Source organism: Cetorhinus maximus, chromosome 4, assembly GCF_964194155.1.
Source record: "Cetorhinus maximus chromosome 4, sCetMax3.hap1.1, whole genome shotgun sequence".
Classification (NCBI taxonomy): Eukaryota; Metazoa; Chordata; class Chondrichthyes; order Lamniformes; family Cetorhinidae; genus Cetorhinus; species Cetorhinus maximus.
This window is the reverse complement of record NC_135882.1, coordinates 109,351,386-109,374,518: the sequence shown is the minus strand read 5'-3', so window position 1 is coordinate 109,374,518 and position 23,133 is coordinate 109,351,386. Positions and strand designations below refer to the sequence as shown.

Genomic DNA, 23,133 nt, shown 5'->3' with positions numbered 1-23,133 from the left:
AGATATAGATAGGTTAAGTGAGTGGGAAAAGATCTGGCAAATCGAGTATAATATGGGAAAATGTGAAATTGTCCATTTTGGCAGGAAGAATAAAAGAGAAGCATATTATCTAAATGGAGAGAGGTTGCAGAGCTCCGAGCTACAGAGGGATCTAGGTGTCTTAGTGCATGAATTGCAAAAGGCGAGTAAGCAGGTACAGCAAGTAATTAGGCAAGCTAATAGAATGTTATAATTTATTGAGAGGGGAATTGAATACAAAAGTATAACCTTATGTTTCAGTTATACAGAGCAGTAGTAAGACCACATCTGGAGTACTGTGTAAAGATTTGGTCACCTTATTTAAGGAAGCATGCAAATGCATTGGAAGCAGTTCAGAGAATGTTTAACAGGCTAATACTTAGAATGGGCAGGTTGTCTTTTGAGGAAAGGTTGGACAGACTAGGCTTGTATCTGCTGGAGTTTAGAAGAGTAAGAGGCAACTACATTGAAACATAAAAGATCCTGAGGGGTCTTGACAGGGTGGATGTGGAGAGGATGTTAGCTCTTGTGGGAGAATCTAGAACTAGGGGTCACTGTTTAAAAATAAGGGGTCGCCCATTTAAAACAGAGATGAGGTGAAATTTTTTCTCTGAAGGTCTTTGGAACTCTCTTCCTGACAAGGTGATGGAAGCAGAGTCTTTTAAGGCAGAGGTGGATAGATTCTCGGTAAGCAAGGGGGTGATAGGTTATCGGGGGTAGGTGGGTTGCAGATTTGAGGTTACCATCCGATCAGCCACCATCTTATTAAATGGCGGAGCAGGCTCGAGGCCCGAATGGCCTACTCCTGTTCCTTGTTCATATGTTCCAACTAAGGAAATGTATCCAAAATGTCTTCTCTTGACAGCTGTTGACTGACTTGTCATACATTTCCAAAATTTGCCATCATTCCTTTTTATTTTGCTTCATTCCCAATCTTAAGTGCGTCAAGCAGAGAGGGGATAAAAATTTCCCAGCAAGAGAATGAGAATACCAGTGTGGGATGTCGCTTCTACATATTCTACGGTACTCTGACACTGCAGAATGAGGGACACTGGCAGAAAGCTGGAAGTAAACAAGCAATTCTCAAAAAAAATCTATTCCACCATTAAGACAATGCTGTATTCGCCTTTCTTACCTGCTTGGTTCTGTTATATTATGAATATTCCAAAGGACACAAGAGTCATCTATGACAAGTATAAATGGCCAGACGCACTGTCGTTTGACCCCTATCTCTTCCTGACGGTTTCGTTCCAATTCCAAATTGTGGTATGAAAGTTCTTTGATTAGAAAATGGGCAGCGCCTGAAGAGGTCAAAAGGTTATACAATGATTACTCATTTTATAAACCTAATGTTCTGAACAATTGCAGAAAAGGGGTATTTAATAAGGTTTACTTTGCTATTGGTTAAATGATAGCCATAATTTGAGGTAATGCAGTTGTACTCTTGTCTCATTCCAAATTCATAGGACATGATTGCTGTTAATTGAGTTAATCTTCATCCGTTGATTAAAGTTTATCATTCACTTAAACAAGGATAGATTTTTTGGTAAATTGGAGGTGGGTGGTGGGAAAAACTGGACAGTGTTCCATTAGTAGAAAACTTAAGGAGGCTGTTTTGGTGTTTCAGTGTCTCCCAAAAAAAAATATTTTGGGTTTGAGCTGGAATAAGACATTTTGGGGCTAGATTTGCAGCTGGATTGGAGGCATGTGGGGCTGGAAATTAGCCCCGCATGCAGCGGGTAACCAATCAGGCTCATTAAGGACCTACTTTTCAATGCAGCTTCCACATTCCTGCAGGTGTCAGCTGTGGCTCAGTTCATAGCACCCTCGTCTTTGAATCAGAGGGTTGTGGGTTCATGTCCCACTCCCGGAAACCAAGAACTGTGATTGTACTCGAAAAGAGTTGCAATCTGTGACTGTTGATAACTCGAAAGAGTTTCCACATTCCTGCACCAGCAGAGGCCAGTTTGGATGCAGGGACAGCCCCCCTGCAGAGAGGTTACCCCTAGAGTGGTGGTCTTACTGCTGAATCTATTTGTTAATTAAAGATTTTAAAAAGTTGGAGAGAGGGTGCCTGCAGTTTGAAGTTTACCTTCCATTGCAGCCTGCTGCTCTTTTCAAGTTGGAAGGCTTCCGACTTGCCCTCCAGCTTCGAGAGCCCGCCCATCATCCTTAACTGGATTCAGAACCTGTCTCCATGCCAATTAAGGGGGCACCCCTGTGAAAATTCCCAGCAGTGACAGTGTTCCCCTACCTACTCACCCCCCCACAACAGTTCCCCTCCTCCCCCATCCCAGGGACGGATTGACACCTGGAAACATCCCCAACCTCTGTCCCGTCCAACTATTCAGCCTTTGGAGTGAGATTAAGCCTCCCTTAACTTGGCTCCAATGCAGGTTTGGTCCTGAAATCTCATACAATGTCCTCCTTGCCTATCAGACAAACAACTCTAGTGTGTTTGTGCCACTTTTTGGATTTGGCTGAGGAATCTGAAGGCTCACTCTCATTATTTCCTGCCATCTTATCTTCGAGGAATTCCTGTTTTCCATTACTTAGTTTTCCTTATGCTTTCTGAAAGGGTCAAGATAAACTCTACAATCTCTTGAGATTTTGCAGTTAGAAAGATAACAAGAACACAACTGATCGATGGGCACGTCTGCAACATCACAACAAAAGACGATTCTGTTTGCAAAATTGAAACCAATCGTGAAAAAGGAAAGAACTCAAGGAATTTCATTCTTACTGTCGGTAACAAAAATGGGAGGCAATAGGAGAGACTAATGTGGTTATTCACGCACAAAAAACTCTCAATGGAGCACTGCCCCTACCATTCTTTCTTATTTAGCAATGGACTATCCTGAAGTGTATAGAGAATGAACAAATGAAGAATTATTTGATTTACATGCTGAATGCAAAAACATCATAAATATCTTCATGTTTAGATACCTTGTATCACACATGTGGTTTACTATAAAATGCTTTGTTTTACATGGAAAATTTACATGGGTGAAACAAATATCCCATAAACATACAATCATTGAGTATTTGTCTAATTTGATAGCTAAAAGTCCAACAGAAGTAAGGGAAATATACGTGAAATTGCACAAAAACAAAACGTGTAAAATTACTCCCATGAACTAGTGCTTTGACCGCTTACCAATTTCATTATAGAGTGTTACAAAAACTCGACGCGAAAGAACCGTGTTCACCGCTTTAATGAAAATTAATCCATTTCACAACACTAGGCTCAAGTTGTGCAGCTGGCTCTCATTTAGTAATCTTATGTAACACCTGCTGCTCACTGCAGCATAACCAGAAAACATAAAGCAGGGTTTACTTACCCACCCCTGCATCATTGAACATGCCTGGTAACACCAACATAATGTGGTTGGGCCAGTATTTTCGATAGAGTGGCATTTCAAACTCTTTAACCACGAGGATGTGAAGGTGGTTTGCACCCTCCATGGCATGGTAGAGGTTCAGAAGGCCATGCTCATGTCGCCCTGTAGTAGGTGTAAAGATAGGACTCTTCACTGATTTTGGATTCTGCCAAAACAAATTAACAAAACAATATTGCTAAATTAAAGTAATTCTGTCACATAACCAGTATAACAAAAGAGCCCATGCATAATATAAATTTCCCAATATTATGCATTTGAAATTGGCAAGTTGCTCATATTTATTACAATTTATAGACAAAATAGTCATTTTTCTGACACACCAATACTCCATATACTTTGGCCCCGATGTCCAGGGAGGCAGGGAGGAAGCTATTTAGTGTTCCGGAAACCCATAGGAATGCGGTTCCCTCAGTTATTGCCAAATTTAGCGGAAGGAACTGATTAGCATTTCTTGTTTCCATTTCCAGGACACAGCCAGTCATGGAGACTGACTTGCTGCTGGCAATAGAGGACTTTGCACCAGGTTTCAGCCGAAGAGGCAAGAGGAGGGAAAAGCTGGGGGAAAGGAATCAAGAGGCCAGGGCAGGGAGACCAGAGGCCAATGTTGTGGGAGACTGGAAGTTGCATTGTGGTGGGCATCAGGTCAGCGGAGACTGGAATGAGGAATCATCAGAGGGAGATTGGAAGCTGCAGCCGGGATGCACAGAGGAGAAGCGGGGGATTGATTATGGGGGCATAGGGAGATCAGGATGGCTACCTTCAGGAGACATGTGACTTGGATGGAAATCGGATCATTTGGGATGGGGTGGGGGTCCAATCATCGGAGGAAGGGATCCAAACACCAGGGGAGACAGAGGGTGAGAAGCAGATTTGCTTGGTTGGCCAGGGGAAACACTCCTGCTCCACCTGACCCACAAGCAGTGCTGTAAAAGCACTTACCTGCTGGGTCCAGCAATCCTCGTCTCCCTTTAGCTGCCAGTTTTTCCAAGACCCAAGAAACTCAGTTGGCCATTTTAAATCTAAAATGGAGGAAAATACTGAGGCACGTTGCCATATTAGAACATTTAAATACCTGCCTCCTGTGGGCAGGTTGGTCACCCAACCTCAATCCTGCCTCTGTTAAAAACAGAAGTGAGTGAGTTGGTGCTAGGCGGTTTAGGTTCAGGTTTGGGATTTTTAAAAAATGCTATATCCTGCTTGGCCTAAACCTGTCTCCTTTTGGGAGTTAAGCTTCTCATCTTTTTCTCAATCTCAATGATAAGATTCACTTTCACATTCCAGCCCATGCTCCCCATGCACCAAAATGTGACTTTATACCAAACGGGAGAGTTGGCTGCAGACTGAACGAGGTGCTAAAAGTTATACACTGGGAAAATCCAAGATAAGCTTCCGATGTCTCTGACTGACATAGAAAATAAACATTCCAACTGATGAATGGGGTCAATTTTAACATCCTCTTTCCCCCAGTCCAGCAGGAGTGATGCTGGTCAGGGAGGACTCAGCCTTATTTCTGCCTCCATCATTGAAAGGTACCTCAAAAGCAACACGGGATGGCTGGTTGAGCCTAAAGTCAGAGATCCTGGCCCAACTACGTCATGGATGCAGCAATAAAAGTTCAGGTGTTAAAGGGCAAGCCAGACAACTACACCATAGAGTCTTAGGCCTCCCCAGCCTCACGCCCCAGCTTTGGCACCCCCAGGAGAATCCCTCCTCCCCTAAACACTAACTTCATGCCAGGGATCATATCTTTGGGTCTCCAGACATTTTGGGCTCATAACACAATTTCTGCTCCTGATACTGCCTGCTTACCCACATCATTCCAGTTAGTTTAGGTGGGAGACAAGTGATGCATTATTCAAATGAGGGTCAGGCGGTAAGAAAGCCTTACGGTGAGCTCTTTGAAGAGGTTTGTTTCCCAGCCCATGTCCACGAGTGCCTCTAACGCTCCCCAAGTTAAAATCATATAGATCAGATTTACTAAGACACATTAAACTGAAGCAAACACAAACACAACAGATTCCATTTGATTACTGAATCTACCATACAGTCCTTGCTTCACAATGAAAATAAATATAAATAGTAAAATTATCCGTAATAATATACTTATACTCTAAAACAACAACAGTAGCACAGCATTTCCACGGGCTTGAATTTCAAAATGGGGTCAGGAACTCGATGCCCAGATAATTTCTGACTGCTGACTCCACACCACAACTATTGCAAGAATTTTCACCAGATGGAGAGGTTCTCCATATTAGCAAAAATGGCAGCGGAGTCCCAGATCTGTCCCCAAACCTGGCCTCTGCCATTTTCGGGAGGTGGGAGGGGGAATGAGGGCGGGTTCTAATGTGCACATCCCTGGTTCACAGAGACAACCACACACATTAAAACACAGCTGCCTCAGTCAGGTCTGATTTTGGCTAGTGGGATATCCAAAACATGACTTGTGCACTTTACACCGGGTAGAAGAAAATCTAAAGTTAGCCGAGTTATTTGGAGAGGTAAGGTATCCTTTTGAATATGGTCCCGGGACACCTTTGGCAGAGGTCAGGTGCTCTTTAGGAGAGGTAAGGTGCCCTTTGGGATTGTTAAAATTAGCCATGAATGTGCGTAAAATACGCATAAACTCATTGGAACTGTCAATCTCATTGGAACTCTCAAGTTGTCAAGGTAATTAAATGTCCTACCCTTTAACTATTTGTAAAAAGTTGTCTGCAGTATTAAAAGAAAACAGTGCTTGCTATTCCTTTTGCCTGTTGACATAGCCTGAGGGTTGTAATTACAGGATTATTGCTATATGACTGATTTCACAACCTATCGTTATTATAGTGGGGTGACTATCAGTTCACAGTTTGATTGACAGTGCCAAGTGATTATAAATACTTCAAAGTGGGACTATGAATACAAATGCTTGTTTTCTTAAGGGACTAAAGGAAGTTAAATATAGTGAATGGGTTTTTAACAATAAGAGTGGGGATTTTTGAAATAATGAATTCATCAATAGACACTTAAGGACTTTATTTAATCTTAGCATGGGTCCCGAGGTCTGTCCATAGTGAATACTGGGTGTGTTGACATGGTAGATGTAGAGGCAAAGGGTGGTGTGTGGGAGGGCATGGGTTGGCATGAGTTTGCACTAAGTTGGCATGGGAGATTTAAAGGGCCACGGGGTGGTGGGTGGAGGGGCATATTGGCATAGTGGCTATAAAGGGTCATGGGGTGGGCAGAGGGCTATAAGTTGTCATAGGGGCTATAAAGGGGTCATGGGGTGGGTGAAGGAACATGGGTTGGCATGGATAAGGCATGGAAAGAGTGTGGGGGGTCAGGGGTATGGGTTGGAGGGATGTTTCATGATTTCTTGTTTTTTAAAAAATAACTTTGATACAGTGCCCAAGCACTGAGGCCAGCCTTTTGCCCTGCCCACCTCTTCATCTGGCAGCTCCCACCTCTTTCTGGGGTCACCCGCCATGACTCTTATTTTCATCCACCCCGGCTAGGCCAAAAATCCGACCTTCCAGGACACTTTTTCCCAGGTCGGGTTTACGGAGCTGGGAAGTGTCCCAAATCTGCGTTCCTGACCCAGAAATTCTGGCCTGTGTCACTCATGCAACTCCATTTTGAAACGTTAATTTCTTAATTGGGCCTGAGGCAAGCTCGGTACCTAATTAGTTACATTTCTCCCATTACTCCTGCTCCTTTCAGAAATGCTTGCAGCCTAAAATTGGCAGAGAGGGAATAATTTTTTTTTAATTGTACTTGATAAAAGTTTTTTAAGAACTTTATCAGCTTTGATGGAGGCTCATTGAGAGATAACTTTTTAGAAAGGAATTAAAACGAAAACTGAATTCTTCACTTCCATTCAGAAATACCACAATGCCAACTTACAGCCCTTTACCCACTCCAAGACCCTTTATAGCCACTATGCCAGCATGCTCCTCCACCCTGCTGCCATTTTATGTGGCCTGGGCAATTAAGGTCCGCCCAGTGTGACACGCACCCGGAAGCGCTGAGCGCTCCCTGTGCGGGTGGGGGTTGCCTGAGTCGGGGCCTGCGCTTTTTTGCCCTATTCTCCCCTTTTAGTTTAATTGATATTTAAATGGTCTTAGAAGGCCTTTGACAGTTCGGCGGCCGCGCAGCTGACTCAGCTGCATGCCTGCCAAACTGAAAGTCTAAATGACACGCGGTGATATCAGGGCGCACAGCTGATGTCACCGCACATCATTTTACGCCTCAGCGAGTGGGCCCCGCCCCCGCTTGCCAGGCCGAAGATTCTGCCCTAAGTTCTGCAATCCTGCCACATCCAGTCATAAATGGTGGTGGACAATTAAACAACTCACTGGAGGAGGGGGGGCTCCACAAATATCCTCATCCTCAATGATGGAGGAGCCCAGCACATCAGTGCAAAAGATAAGGCTGAAGCATTTGCTACAATCTTCAGCCAGAAGTGCCGAGTGAATGATCCATCTCGGCCTCCTCCAGAGGTCCCCAGCATCACAGATGCCAGTCTTCAGCCAATTCGATTCACTCCACCTGATATCAAGAAACGGCTGAAGGCACTGGGTACTGCAAAGCCTATGAGCCCTGACAATATTCCGACAATAGTACTGAAGACGTGCTCCAGAACCTGCCACGCCCCTAGCCAAGCTGTTCCAATACTGCTACAACACTGGCATCTACCCGGCTATGTGGAAAATTGCCCTACAGGTATGTCCTACACACAAAGCAGGACAAATCCAACTTGGCCAATTACCACCCCATCAATCTGCTCTCGATCATCAGTAAAGGAAGGGGTCATCAACAGTGCTAACAAGTAGCACTTGTTTAGCAATAACCTGCTCACTGACACCCTGTTTGGGTTCCACCAGGGCAACTCAGCTCCTCATTACAGCCTTGGTTCAAAAGAGCTGAGCTTCCGAGGTGAGGTGAAAGTGACTGGCCTTGGCATCAAGGCTGCATTTGACTGAGTGTGGCATCAAGGAGCCCTAGCAAAACTGGAGTCAATGGGAATCGAGGGGAATATTCTCCATTGGTTGGAGTCATACCTAGCACAAAGGAAGATGGCTGTGGTTGTTGGAGGTCAGTCATCTCAGCTCCAGGACATCATCACAGGAGTTCCTCAGGGTAGTGTCCTCGGCCCAGCCATCTTCAGCTGCTTCATCAATGACCTTCCTTCCATCATAAGGTCAGAAGATTCGCTAATGATTGCACAATGTTCAGCACCATTCATGACTCCTCAGATACTGAAGCAGTCCATGTTCAAATGCAGCAAGACCTGGACAATATCCAGGCTTGGGGGCTGACAAGTGGCAAGTAACATTTGCGCCACACAAGTGTCAGGCAATGACCATCTCCAACAAGAGAGAATCCAACCATCGCCCCTTGTGTTCAATGGCATTACCATCACTGAATCCCCCACAATCAACATCCTGGGGGTTACCATTGACCAGAAGCTGAACTGGACCAGCCATATAAATACTGTGGCTACAAGAGCAGGTCAGAGGCTAGGAATCGTGCAATGAGTAATCCACCTCCTGACTCCCCAAAGCCTGTCCACCATCTACAAGGCACAAGTCAGGAGTGTGATGGAATACTCCCCATTTGCCTGGGGTGCAGCTTCCACAACACTCAAGAAGCTTGACACCATCCAGGACAAAGCAGCCTGCTTGATTGGCACACATCCACAAACATTCACTCACTCCACCACCGACGCACAGTAGCAGCAGTGTGTACCATCTACAAGATGCATTGCAGGAATTCACCAAGGCTCCTTTGACAGCACCTTCCAAACCCACGACCATCATCATCTAGAAGGACAAGGGCAGCAAATAGATGGGAGCACCCCCACCTAGAAGTTCTCTTCCAAGTCACTCACCATCCTGACTTGGAAATACATCGCCGTTCCTTCACTGTCGCTGGGTCAAAATCCTGGAACTCCCTTCCTAACAGCACTGTGGGTGTACCTACACCACATGGACTGCAGCGGTTCAAGAAGGCAGTTCACCACCACCTTCTCAAGGGCAATTAGGGATGGGCAGTAAATGCTGGCCCAGCCAGCAAAGCTCACATCCCATGAATGAATAAAACAAAAATGTAGGAACAGTTAAATCTAGGATCAGTAAAACTGTATCTCCATATGAAATAATGCTCCTACAAAATTATCAATTCATATGTCAGTGTGTGCTCAGTCCCTTCATGTGTGTGGACAATTTATCCAGCTTTCGGAATGTTATCCAGTCACTGGTAAATACTTCAGTTTTGCACAATTGCACCATTCCACAAGTGGACTCACTTTTCTGTCAATTATAGAAAATTATGTGAAAGTTGAATTTTACAGCCCCATTGTGATTATCCAGTTTTCTGTCATTTCTGCTAAAATCACAATCACAAAATTGACTGAAGAAAATTGATGACCAGCCACCATTTTAGATGGCACATGTTGAAATCAACAATCTATCAATCTTATCTACCAACATAAGATATCCTGTTATGCTTAAATACTTTGACTCCTTATAAATCATTATATAGTTGTCTTCAGCATTTAGTGAAGTATATACTTCAAGTCGTAATGAATAACTTGCTTGCTAAAAGTATTCAATGTGCAGTAGTTGTCAAAAAGATAAAAGCTTGATAACAAATCCTAGTAATGTGATTACAAGCCAAAATCAAAAGTGCAAATTTAATGCTGCATAAGCTAAATTTAGAATTCTGTACAATTTTCATGCTCCCTAACTAAAAGAACATGGATACATCAGAAAGAATTTGAAGTAGAGTGACAGATATGGTACTGCAATGTAAATACTAATTTCCAATTTCACATAACTGAACTGGCCTTCACAGAAGAAAACATGGTAAAGGAATCTGGTCTATTTATTTCAAATAATGAAAAATATAATTAATGTAAAAAGGAAAGGCGAGATAGCATCTTAATCTTACTTTTGGGTGCTGTTTTTCATCTTGGTCAAACTCCCCTGAAGTACAAATTGCTATGTTTTTTAACTTTTAACTTTAGGTGTCAGTCTTAACTTAGCAATAGCACCCTCACTCTCAGTCAGCAGGTTGTGGCATCAAGCTCCACTCCAGAGACTTGAGGACGTAATTCAGGCTGACACTTTGGTGCAGAACTGAGAGAGTTCTGTACTGTCGGAGGTGCTGTCTTTTGCATGGGGCATGAGAACAGCGTCTTAGTCTTTCCTCTCAGGTGGACATAAAAACTAGCGCTGTGCTATTCAAAGAAGAGGAGGAAATTTCTGGCCAACATTTATCTCTTAAACAACATCACTAAAATAGCTCATCTGGTCATGATCACTTTTCTGTATGTGGGATCTTACTGTACACAAATTGGCTGCTGCATTTCCCTACAGCAAAGCAGTGGCTACACTTCAATATTACTCAACTGGCCGAAAAGTGCTTTGGGATGTTCCGAAGTAATGAAAGGGGCTATGTATACGGAAGTGCTTTTCTTTCCTTTACAGCAGTAATGTTTTTAATCTCTGTCAAAATAACTTTAGCTCAAAATGAAGTTTTTAAGGAGCTCCTACAATTGCTGACCTTATCTGCGACAAGAGGCAGACGCATACTTTCCAGATGTTTACCCTGCTGGCTGAAGACAAAATGCTGCTCCTTTGACTTGGGGATAATAAAATGAAGCTGCACTTCCTCTCCCAACATGGAGGAAGAAAATGTAAATGCATGTAGCGTAGAATCAGACACCTGAAACATAATTAAATCATGGATTCAATCTCTCCAATGAAACTTTGTACATAAATTTATGCAACTGGTAATCCTAGATATCATTACAGTGAAATCTTATACAAATACATATTTCATTTGCACTGAATAATATGAAGTGAGCTATCACTTAATTTTGGAAAATGATGAAAAAGGAACATTAGAATTAACAAGAATTTTTTGAAAATACAGAAGTAAGTAGTGCAGGTAAAAATAAAAGAAAGAGAAGGCCGGAGTGTAAAGGTAGAAAAGCGAGCAGTATATTAAATGATTAACTAAAGAGGCTGTTGGAGAGCAAGTGGATACACATCATAGCTCAATGGTCATATTAAATTAATACCGCAGCATAAACCTGACAATGGATTGTATCAGAAAATTGAACAGGAATAAGCATGAAGAATCAAACAAGATTGGTCATCCATAACCATAAGGGCCTTAGAATGATATTATGGAGGATCTTCATAGCTGGTGAGAAGAGAGAAGACTGAAAATTCTGGTGGTCTATAAAGCACTTTATGGGCAATTGTAAAAGCAGGCTAGCAACGTTCACTGTGTGATGTCCTGATTAACAGAGCGATCCAACTAGATCTAAGTTCAATAGCGAGGCCGAGACACCAAAATAGTTTTCACATTTTGGCTATAGCCTGATAAGGGTTTCATTCAATAGAAGATGGTGTGTGGTGGGTGAGCAGCTGTGGTGGCTGCCTAATGGAGAATTGTGCTGGTGTATCTGTCTGAAAGGCAAATTTATGGTAGTTCTTATCCAGGATCCATAGCACATTTTACAACTCCTTTATAATATATTTATTCATGCTTATGTAGCGGGGTCTCTAACAGCAGGTGGTGATGATGGGGGACAGCGCCAAGCAAGGGAACTGGTCGGCCCCTGTGGGCCCCTCCATGTGCAGAGAATTATCTTTGACAAGGTGAGGGGCAGAGCCAGGTACCATGAGGCGAGGGAGAAAGCAACAAGGACAAGTCTAGTATGGCTAGGGAGCCAGAAAGGGGAATTGGAGAACTAGTCAGACTGACTGGCAGCACACCTGAGTCTAAGAAGCCTTGTGGAGAGAGAGGAAAACAGGACTGCAGCCAGGAGAAGGAGCAGCAGTTCATGACTGGTGAGTAACTGTGTTGAGGAGCTGAGGCCACGAATCAGGCAGAGATCTGGATAATCGGTCACTGGGTCAAAATCCTGGAATTCCCTTCCTAACAAAATATTGGGTGTTCCTACAACACATAAATTGAGCGGTTCAAGAATGCAGCACACCGCCACCTTCTCAAGGGCATTTAGGAGTGGGAAATAAATGCTGGCCTAGTCAGCAATGCCCACAGCCCATGAAGAAATAAAAAAAATATTCTCTGCAATTAGTCTGTTCCTTGAAGTTAAGCTTTCCCTTGTGAGTTCATATAGCTTTGATGCCGGTGGAATAAAGGAACTTTGTACTTTAATCTTTGTGCAGTCCATGTGCTTAAATTGCACTTTGCACCAAGGAGGTGCTTTTTAAAATCACACAAGCTGTAGGCCAAATTTGTGATTGGGAAAATGCTGAATGGAGACAAATAACTTCATCCATAAAGAGGAATGAATGGTGAGGTAACCTGGGATACTATTGCAGATTTCCTTAAGTTGCATTGGTAAAGTTCTATACAGAGCTGGTCAAGCCTAACGATGGAGAATATGGACTGCTCAGTATATTCAGTGACCTAAATGAGGGAAGAAAATATACATTTTTTACCTATATTAAATAAAATGAGGCAAATAACATTGTGATACAATGGGTAAAAAAAAATCTATTAAGCATGCAGAAAACTGGCCTACCAGGTTTAAAGAAACTAAAAAACGCATTTCCAGTTCTGACCTGTGCAGCAGGGTTGAAGTCTATGTAATGATGGCAGTGCTCGCAATGATGGAATGTGTTGTATGCAGCATACTTGGTTAGCATAATAGAGACAGTCTCTCGCTTTGCTGATCCTTCATTTGGACTGCGTTCTTTGCAACTTTCTGGAAAACACAGAACCTCTCATTATCAGCGACTACAAAAACTAAAAATAATTCATAAATATGTTGAAATGTGACAGCAAGGGGCTTACAGATATTTAATTATCTTGATGAACAAATGTAGCATTTTTACCAAACTGAACGTCAATGCAGGTGAACCATTAGGCACAACAAATTCCTCTGTGCACCATTTCAACGAAGCTGGTGACACTTTTATTTTGCATGAGTTATAATATAACAAACAGGCATTTTGCCCAGATATCCAGCCTCCATAGCATTTTGCTTCTATTTCATTCTAATGCTTTGACCATTTGTTATAAGTACTGCACAGAAGCATTTCACCATTTGTACATATTTATTTCTAGTAGAGCTTCTGCTATTTTTATTTTTAAAAAGTGTTCTTTGAAGGTGCTGTATGCCACAATAATTGATATCGATTATTTTTTTTAGGGCAGAAAGAAATTGAAATTACTGACCCTTAAATTCATTGGTGCCTGAAACAAGGCGTGATTCTGGCAGGTGTATTCTGACAGTATGCTGGAATGGAGAAGCCTAAGGACTGAACTAAATTCATCGACCAGCCTCATTGTAATAACTCTGTAGTTACCAATTAGGTGCCCCAATGCAGCTTGCATGTTGGCACCTTATCAATTCTGCCCCGCACTAAGGCCCATAGGTCTAAGCCCAGGTGGGGATATGATCAGAAGGCAGTGCGGGTGATGTTGGTGGGCTGGCAGTATCCTGCAGTTGTTTTGTGAACCAGGATTTTACAGCCCTGCAGGGAGCCAAGTGGCAACCTGGGGGAAGGGTCGGGGGTGGGGGGGATTGTAAAATTGAGCTCCGTGCTAACGGCAGGGGAGATATCGGGCAGCCTGCTTGCCAGTGAGCCCATTGAGGAACTTGTGGTCCATTAACGGCCATTGAAGGGCCCTCTCCTGCTGCCACTGGGATTTTGCCCACGATGGGGGAGGTCAGCGCTAAGCGCCCAGCCCACCAGTGCCGACCAAAGGCCCCCCTACCAAGGTATTCCCTGTCCTCCCTGGGCTTCCCTCCTCACCCTCTCCACCCCGGCCCCTTCAAACCCTTGCCAGGGCCTGCCAACCTGGGTTTGCCTTACCGTTCATGTTTCACCACAGCTCACTTCCCTCAGCAACTTGCTGTAGTCCCAGCAGTAGCCACCAACCCTAGTGGGGCTGCTGAGACAAGATAGCTGCCAGCCATTTGATTGGCTGACACCTCTCAGAGGTGGGATTTCCTCCTCGATAAGGGCAGAACACCTGCCTCCAGCCAATCAATGACCCGACGGCCATTAAATAGCTGTGGGATGAGTTAACGCAGCTGGGGTGGGCTCGGCCCTGACTTTTACGCTGGATTTGGGGCCCCCACCCACAGCATAAAATTCAGCCCATGGAATCAGGTGACACATTGCTGCTCCTTCAGGCTTCACACAAAAAGTACTCCTGTAAGCTTTGGTGCCTTTTTTGGAGCTGCGTCCAGCAGTCAGTTTCAGGGCAACAAGTTAAGCTGCTGGAGGCCTGGAAGTACTAGTCAGAGCTTTCCCATTGCAACCCCAACTAGAGAAAATTGCTTTAGCCATCCTGGTCGGAAATAGGTGCAAAAGCCTCAATTCAACATTGAAATGAGGTATCCATTAGTTTCAGGTTGTCCAAAAAAAAACCCCAACAATTTAACAACAACAACAGCTTGCATTTATATAGCACACCTAACATAGTAAAACATCCCCAAGGTGCTTCACACGAGTGTAATCAGACAAATTGACACCTTCCCGATGAAACATTAAGACAGGTGACCAAAAGCATGGTCAAAGAGATGGGCTTGAGGATTAAGTTAAAGGAGAAGAGTGAAGTGGAAAGACAGAGGTCTAGTGAGGGAATTCCAGAGCTTAGGCCCTAGACAGTTGAAGGCATGTCTGCTAATGATGAGGCAAAGGAAGTTTGGATTCACTAGAAGTTGGGTGAACACAGAGCCCCTGAAGATTGTGGGCTGGAGTGGATTACAGATATAGGGAGAGAAGCCATGGAGGTGTTTGCAAAAGGTAAGAATTTTAAATATGAGGCATTGGTGGACCGGGAGCCCCTGTAGGTCAGCAAGTGCAAGGGTGATGGGTGAATGAGGCTTGGTATGGGTTAGCATGCAGGCAGCAGTATTTTAGATAAGCTCAACTTTATAGAGGATGGAAGACTGGAGGAGCATTGCACCATTGTGGCATCCAGCCCAATGGGCTGCTATGAAAATAAATGGGCTACTGAGAGGTTCAAAAGATGGTGCCGAGCCCAAATGGTACACAGAGTGGTTGACTCTTCATCTCAGATAGGAGCCAGCAGGAACATTGTGGAGTTTAATCAATCCTCTCCAGGCTCAATAATTTCTTGCTGCATGGCATTTGGGGCTTTTGTGAGGCTTCAGTTGGACTAAAGCCAGTTGTCAGTTAGTGTTAATTTCACTAACCTTTAATGAGGATACTTTGAATTTCTGAGGCAGCCCAGGTACTTCCCCAAAACACACAAACACCTTTGATATGGGGGTGAGCAAAAGATTTACTCATGCTGTTCTCCCTGCTGGAAAATGGCTTATGGAACAATAAAGAGCAGTATCCTGGCGAAATAGGTAGTTACATCAGAGAGGCACCCAGGGCCCAAACAACATTCAGACTGCTGGCCTTTACCAGCTAAAACAATGTACACATATTAGCCTGGTAGCATTATAAGTGAAATCAAAAAGGAAAATAACAGCAGCTAAGATAGGACAATTATGAAATTTTGAGATGACAGGAAACTTGAAAGTGTAGTGAACAATGGGGAAGATGGTAATAAAGAGGACATGGACAAGCTGGTGGAATGGGCAGAGACATGGCAGATGAAATTCAACACTGAAAAGCGTGAAGAGATACATTTTGGTAGGAGGAATGAGGAGCGAAGTTGCACACTAAATAGTACAATACTAAAGGAGTGCAAGAACAGAGAGACCTGAGGGTGCTTGTGCATGAATCTTTGAAGGTGGCAAGACACAGGTTAACAACGCAGCTTATAAATTACGTGAGATCCTGGGCTTTATAAATAGGAGCATAGAGAGAAAAGCCTTTAAGTTATGTTAAACCTATAAAACACACTAGTTTAGCTATAGCTGGAGGACTGGGTCCAATTCTGGGCACTACATTCTAGGAGGACATGAAAGCTTTGAAGAGGGTACAGAAGAAATTTACGAGAATGTTTCCAGAGATGAGGGATTACAGCTACATGTATAGATCGGAAAAGTCGGGTTATTCTCTTCAGAGCAATGAAGGCTAAGAGGAGATATGATTGAGGGGTTAGAATCATGAACAGTTCAGATAGAGTAAATAAAGACAAACTGTTTCCTGTTGCTGAAGGGTTAATAATGAGAGGGCACAGATTTAAGTTGATTGGCCAAGGAGCCAGACCAAAAGAGACAAGACATGAAATTATACACCATGTGATTAAGATTTGGAATGCACTGCCTGAAAGGATAGTGGATACAAATTTAATTGTGGCCTTCAAAAAGGAATTAGATAAGTGCTTGCAGTAGAAAACTTTGCAGGGATATGTGGAAAAAGCAGGGAAGTGGACAAACTAGATGGCTTTTTGAAAGAGCTGACACAGATTCGATGTGCCAAACGGTCTCCTTCTGTGCTGTACTATTTCATGATTCTATGAATTTCACCTGTGAAGAATCTTAATTCAAGAAGATACAAATTAATTTTTTATTTCCCATTTTGCACACCCACAATAAATGCATTATTTCAAGCAGTTGTACTGTTATGTTAAAAAAACACCCTGCTGACCTAACTTAACCTTTGGCAGCTTGTCTGAGTACACAGAACTTATGTGGCGATACTTTGGATCATGCACTGTGAGGTCAAAGGTCATTTTGCTGAAGAGTTCAATGTCAGGCCACTGTGCGTTAATTCCGTGTGTGTGCTCATTTGCTTCTTTCATCTCTGAAACAAAAAGTTTACAGTTTAGATTAGGAGTGATGGGATACAACTTTACGTTAATCTCAGGGAGCACTATAGGTGCTCAGCTATCCAAAAGAATAACTATCAGTTATCCTGCTTTCTGATCTCTGCGTCCTTCCAACTGCCGAAAATGTTTTTTGATTTTTTCCTTTGAGGACAGATGGTGCATAGCAATAAAGTTTGGAACCTTACGAAAAGAGCCCATACTGAACCCTCTCATTGTCATTCTGATTCAATTCCATAACGAAGCATGTCTCACAAACTTAAGGGGATGTAATGTTTTTAAAATTCTTACATGACATTTCTGCGTTTCACACTAAATGTTAGGGGATTGGGAGCATGCTTGATAAATATTATTCATCACGTAAAGATATCTAGATTATAGAGATGCATCAGGGTATTTCTGAAGTATGAAAAATAATTATACGTACCCTCATCAATTTCCTCTTCATTGTATACATCAACCTCTAGAAGTCTTATTAGCATGCGAAAAAGAATCCTAAGGAACTGCAAGTATGCACCTGTCTTCCCAACCTGAAACATAAAATTCTAATTAGATCTTTCTAAATCACCAGCAAATCTGGGGAAAAAACACTATTAAAATTTCTAATGCTGAGGAATTTCCGAAAGCTGGCAAAATAACAGCAGTGACAGCATTTTAAAAATCTGAACTTTCAATTTAAATTGTACATTTTATTTTATAATAAAAGGAAAGTGTGTTGCTGCCGAACAGAATTGAAGTGGGTATGTTACACACTCAAAACAATCTTTGTCAATAAAATTTAAAAAAGCATGAATGATGTTAAGCAAGTGTAATGTGATTAATACTTATTTCTCCTTGAAAATAACACAGCATAAAGAATCAGTAAACAACATTTACACTCAATGATTCGCCCAAATCCTTGGCCAGGGTTTTACCAGCCCCCCCGTGTTCCCCCTTGGAGCCTTGGATGGAGCTCCTGACGTAGAAGTTCAATGCTGCAGTGACTCGTAGAGCCACTGGCATTGGTTTCCCTCCCAGTACAAGGGGCCACAGGTTGTCCTGCGGTAGAGCATACAGGTCGTGTTTCCCTCCCTAGACACCCTCTGCAGGTGGTTGAGGTGAGAGTGGCACACTCTGGGTCAAGCCATTAATCTGTGTTGGAGTGGCCCCCTGGTTGGATCCCTGCTGACCGTCCTCAGTGTCTGGTCCTGCTGCAGGTTGTGCCCCTTGTTGGCCTTCTACCCTCTGTTTGACTGGGCCCAGTTCCATCCTTCCTCTGCGGTATTCCTCCTCCGCTTGTGGCTCCACGAACACTGTGTGGATGAGATGCATTTCACCTCCAGAAGCTCAAACCCAGGTGTGTCCTCCAATGGTGATCTAGCCTTCAACAAAAACCTTGCAGTTGTGAATGAATGGGTTCTTCCACGACACCCAGCTCCAGGTCCCTGAGCTCACCCTTGTCTTGCTCGAGTCTCAGACCTTGTCTTCCCCTCAGTGAAAATTCATAGTGCTTTATATAAAAATATAAATTGTCCCCAATTTTGAGGTTTGTAGTTTCAGAAATGACATTATGTTCAATAACTAGAAGTGGGGATGTCCAATGATGTTTGCACAATGTTCAGCACAATGTTCCTCAGATACTGAAGCAATCTGTGTCCATATGCAGCAAGACCTGGACAATATCCCAAATAATGGCAAGTAACATTAATGCCACACAAGTGACAGGCAATGACCACCTCCGACAAGAAAGAATCCAAATATCTCCCCTGGGCATTCAATGGCCTTACCTTCGCTGAATACCTCATTATCCACATCCTGAGGTTACCATTGACCAGGAACTGAACTGGACTAGCCATATAAATACTATGGCTACAAGAGCAGGTCAGAGGCTGGGAATTTTATAGCGAGTAACTCAGCTCCTGATTCCCCAAAGTCTGTCCACCATCTAGAAGGCACAAGTCAGGAGCGTGATGGAATACTCTCCATATGCCTGGGCGAGTGCAGCTCCAATAACAAAAAAAAAGCTTGACACCATCCAGGACAAAGCAGCCCACTTGAATGACACTTCATCCACTACCTTCAACATTCACTCTTTCCATCACCAACACACAGTGGAAGCAGTGTGTACCATCTACAAGATGTTCTGCAGCAACTCCCCAAGGTTGTTTCGATAGCACATTCCAAAGCTATGACCTCTACCACCTTGAAGGACAAGGGCAGCAGACACATGGGAAGACCACCACTTGGAAGTTCCCCTCCAAGCCACTCACCATCCTGACTTGGAAATACATCGTCATTCCTTCACTGTCACTGGGTCAAAATCCTGGAACTCCCTCCCTAACAGCACTGAGGGTGTACCACATGAACTGCAGCAGTTTAAGAAGGAGGTTCACCACCGCCTTCTCAAGGGCAATTAGGGATGGGCAATAAATGCTGGCCTAGCCAGCAATGTCCACATCCCTTGAAAGAATTAAAATTAACAAAACGAAGGATGTCCAAATCCTACCGGAAGGAAAAAAGTAAAAAATCTTTGGGTTTCGGTAATACAGATGAAGTGCTTTTATGATTTGTTACTGAAACTATATCCATGCTACTGTCTTGTAATACTCCTATAATCCAGTTGTTATCTACATGATATACAAGGGTCAACGGAAATAGATCCATAGTTCTGTAATATACATTATCAGCAGCGAACTCGCCTTGACAGAGTATATGACAATAAAAAAATTATTCTGTACATAGGAATAAACAAAGTTACAGCATAGGAGAAAGCCATTCAGTCCATCATACGTATGCCAGCTATTGTTAAGAGCTGGCAAACCTAATCTACTTCCTTGTTTGCTCCTTACAGTCCTGCATTAAATGTTTAGCTTTCTCTTAAAAGGTGTAATGGCCTATCCCTCTACCATTCCATTCACCGGAAATCCTCTGTGTGAAGAAATTTCTCAATTTTTCTCCTTATTCTCTTGGTGATCAATTTAATTTAATGTTTCACCACTTATTCCTCAAACCAGCAGGAATAGTCTTACCCTATTCACCATCAAAACCTTTTGTAAATTTAAAATTCTCTATCAAATCACCTCTTAACCTTATCTGCACCAATGGAAATAGTCACAGGGTCAGATTTTCACCATTGAGCTGGGAAGCTCGAGTTGGGAAATTTCTCGACTGAGGAGACCAGTTTACCTTAAAAGAACCCCGCCCATTATATTTTCATTCCGGGGAAGCGGGGAGAGATGGAATGGAGGCCACCACCTCCAGAGGCAGTCTGGAGGCGACCACAGAGGCAGGTGACTATTAAGCCAGGCTGGTTAGAAGGCCTGCCTCAGTTCTCTGGGACTTTGTCCCAGTTACTTTAAAGCTTTTAAGCCCTCTTGTCCTCACACCTCATACCCCCTCACCTCCACCCACTCCCCATGCCATCTACATGCCCTCCATGCCACCTCCATGCCCACTCACCCAGTATGCACTATAGAACCAATGAGCCATATAATTACGATGGCAGGTTTTCAAATGTGCTTAAAATAACACTTATTCAGAAATCTGCTTTGAAAAAAGCTACTACTGTAACAACCCTATAAAAGTGTCAATCAAACAGTCCATTATAGTTTCAGTAACAGAATGTTTTACCTTACTTCATACCTCCTAACCCTGTTCACATAAACATACATTGAAAGAAACAGTTCAAAGAAATAATATAGCTTCATAAAGATATCAATCAACAAACAGCACTCCAGTTCTATCTTTGAAAACAGACCCTTGCTGAGCTAATCCATTAGTGAGTCTTGGAGCTCAGCCAAGCATTCACAATTAGGCCATCTGTGAACTTTATCAACAAAACAAAAGGCCAGACATCTGTTTCACCAGATGACTTTTGGGCTATATTATTTACAACTACTTTTTCAGTTGAGATCTACAATTGAAATTAGGGAAATCATAGCAAAGGCATAACATTTCTCAGCAGTAGAGGTATGACCTTACTTATGGAATTATCATATGTTACCACATACCCAACACATATTCCAATAATTTATTTTAACTTTGCCAGCATGAGCAATTAAAATACTAAGAAGTACCTGTGGTGGTCCTGTCAATAACAACCGCCGCTGATGGAAATTTCCAGAACTTCCCTCACTTTTATTGCTAAAGTCTGCATGATGCTGCCTTGGAATTGTCCATTGTCTATAATAGAGTGACTGTTCTTCACTGCTCAAGTCCTTGTGAAACAGTGATCTTAGTGAGCTTGTCCAAGCCATATCAGCATGGGGCAACAAATTAGCGGAGCATAAATGTTCATTTTTTGCAGAGCCAAGAAGATGATACACTGGCTTTGATAAAATTACTGTTCTCGGAAAAATGAGTTGTGGAGTCCTGAAGTCTTTATTGAGTAGCATAGATTGGCGAGATTTCTCAGAGGATGAGGAAGATTTTGAGACTGTGCTGTTTGCAGTTTCCTTCCCTTCCAAGTCACATTCCTGTTTGCAGCCTTCACTGCCGACACTGGTTGAGGTACGTGCTGAAGTGCCTTCATCACTTGAACTATTTACAATATTCTGAAAGCTAAGCGATGAAACAGGCTTCTGTGATGAGTCCAGAGCGCTGGAGGAGCTCACTCCATTCTCTGCTATGGAACCTATTTACGGCAAACAAAGTTTAATGTTAAATATCGATATCACTCAGTAAAACTGCTGCATTCAAGCTTCATGTGAATACAACCAAAATACTTGGTGTTCTTTGGGCAGCTGGGGCTGTTTTCCAAACACATATTGTATTTCTCCATGCCTGTGTAGTTTTCTCAATCACATTTCCCAAATACTTCTCCATCTTAATCTCATCTCATAAAAAACTTGTGCTTATATATTGTCTCCCTTTGATACTGGGGAGTTTTACTTACCAATTCATAAAGAAGTAAACATCTATTCAGCTTGGCAAACTTAGAACTAAAACAGCTGAGATTATTCAGTAATTTCAGGTTCCTTGTCCTTTAACTTCAATCTTCCCCTGTTACCCTCAACATGTCTTATTCTTTATGATGCCTTGGAGTTTTCCTTCCTTTTTTTAACTCTTCCTCACTACTGTAAGTTTTGTATATGATCACTTTTTTTGTTTTATTGCCACTGTATCTTTCATCTTCCTTCTTCTATGCTTGCCCTGTTCTCAATCTTTTCTTTTTTGGTCACATAATTATTGTCTTGATTTCAGTCTCTTTCCTATCTTTCTCATCAATGTCACTGGATCATTTCTAGTTCTCCATCCTTTTTATCCATCTCTCTGAGCCTCCCTCAGCAACTACAATAGCTTCAATTCTCTCCTGAGTTCCGTGTCTCTTTCCCAGACATTTCTAATTTGGGTTTTCTATGTAAAGAAAGATCTACAGGAAAACAGTATAACTGATAAAAGCATCAAACCAAGAGAAATAAATGTTAAGAAAATTCATGAATAATAAAATCATCAAAACGCAGTACTGGATTTTACAAAAAGCCACATAGGGCAGAATCTTGTTGAAGCGCGAGGGTCTCGATCGCAGGCTGAAGATCCAGCAAAAGGCCCAGTCTGCCTTTTTTTGGGAAGGCCCGCCAAACCAAAAGTCAATCAGGCAGTGGCAAGGCCAGCAGAGGGCCTTCTGCTGGAATCAAAATCCCCGGAGGTAGAAGTCTCATCTCATAAGAGCTGCCGGCCCAATGAGAGACCAGCAGCTCTTGTGCTCAGCAGCACCACTGGGGAGGCAGTGGCTGCTGTCAGACGGACAGACACCGAGTCCCAGGATCATGGAGCAACCCAGGCCACAAGTATGTAATGTGAGGAGGGGATGGGCAGAGTCGGAGGTAGGGGTCGCTCGGAGAGGGGTGCAGGGGGTGTCAGCAGCAAAGGCAGGCGGGGGCAGGGTCAGCAGCAAGGGCATGGGGGGCTCTCAGCGCCCCCCTGACCTCCACTTCCTGATGCCCAGTACCTTAATCAGGTAGTGGGTGCCTCTAATCAAGGGAATGTCTCCCCCCCATTCAGAGGTGAC

The 23,133-nt window shown here is 43.1% G+C and overlaps 1 protein-coding gene across 2 annotated transcripts in view; it reads right to left on the bottom strand.

Moving 5' to 3' along the window:
- greb1l (GREB1 like retinoic acid receptor coactivator) overlaps positions 1–23,133 on the bottom strand; it is a 410,899-nt gene that overhangs the window by 44,632 nt on the left and 343,134 nt on the right. For both annotated transcript variants that reach the window (XM_078540619.1, XM_078540620.1), the window contains exons 22-28: positions 21,200–21,756; positions 17,572–17,674; positions 16,967–17,122; positions 13,007–13,149; positions 10,968–11,129; positions 3,360–3,564; positions 1,154–1,319 (exon numbers count right to left, since the gene is read on the bottom strand). In XM_078540619.1, the coding sequence (XP_078396745.1) occupies positions 1,154–1,319; positions 3,360–3,564; positions 10,968–11,129; positions 13,007–13,149; positions 16,967–17,122; positions 17,572–17,674; positions 21,200–21,756 (1,492 nt within the window). The remainder of the gene's footprint in view (positions 1–1,153; positions 1,320–3,359; positions 3,565–10,967; positions 11,130–13,006; positions 13,150–16,966; positions 17,123–17,571; positions 17,675–21,199; positions 21,757–23,133) is intronic.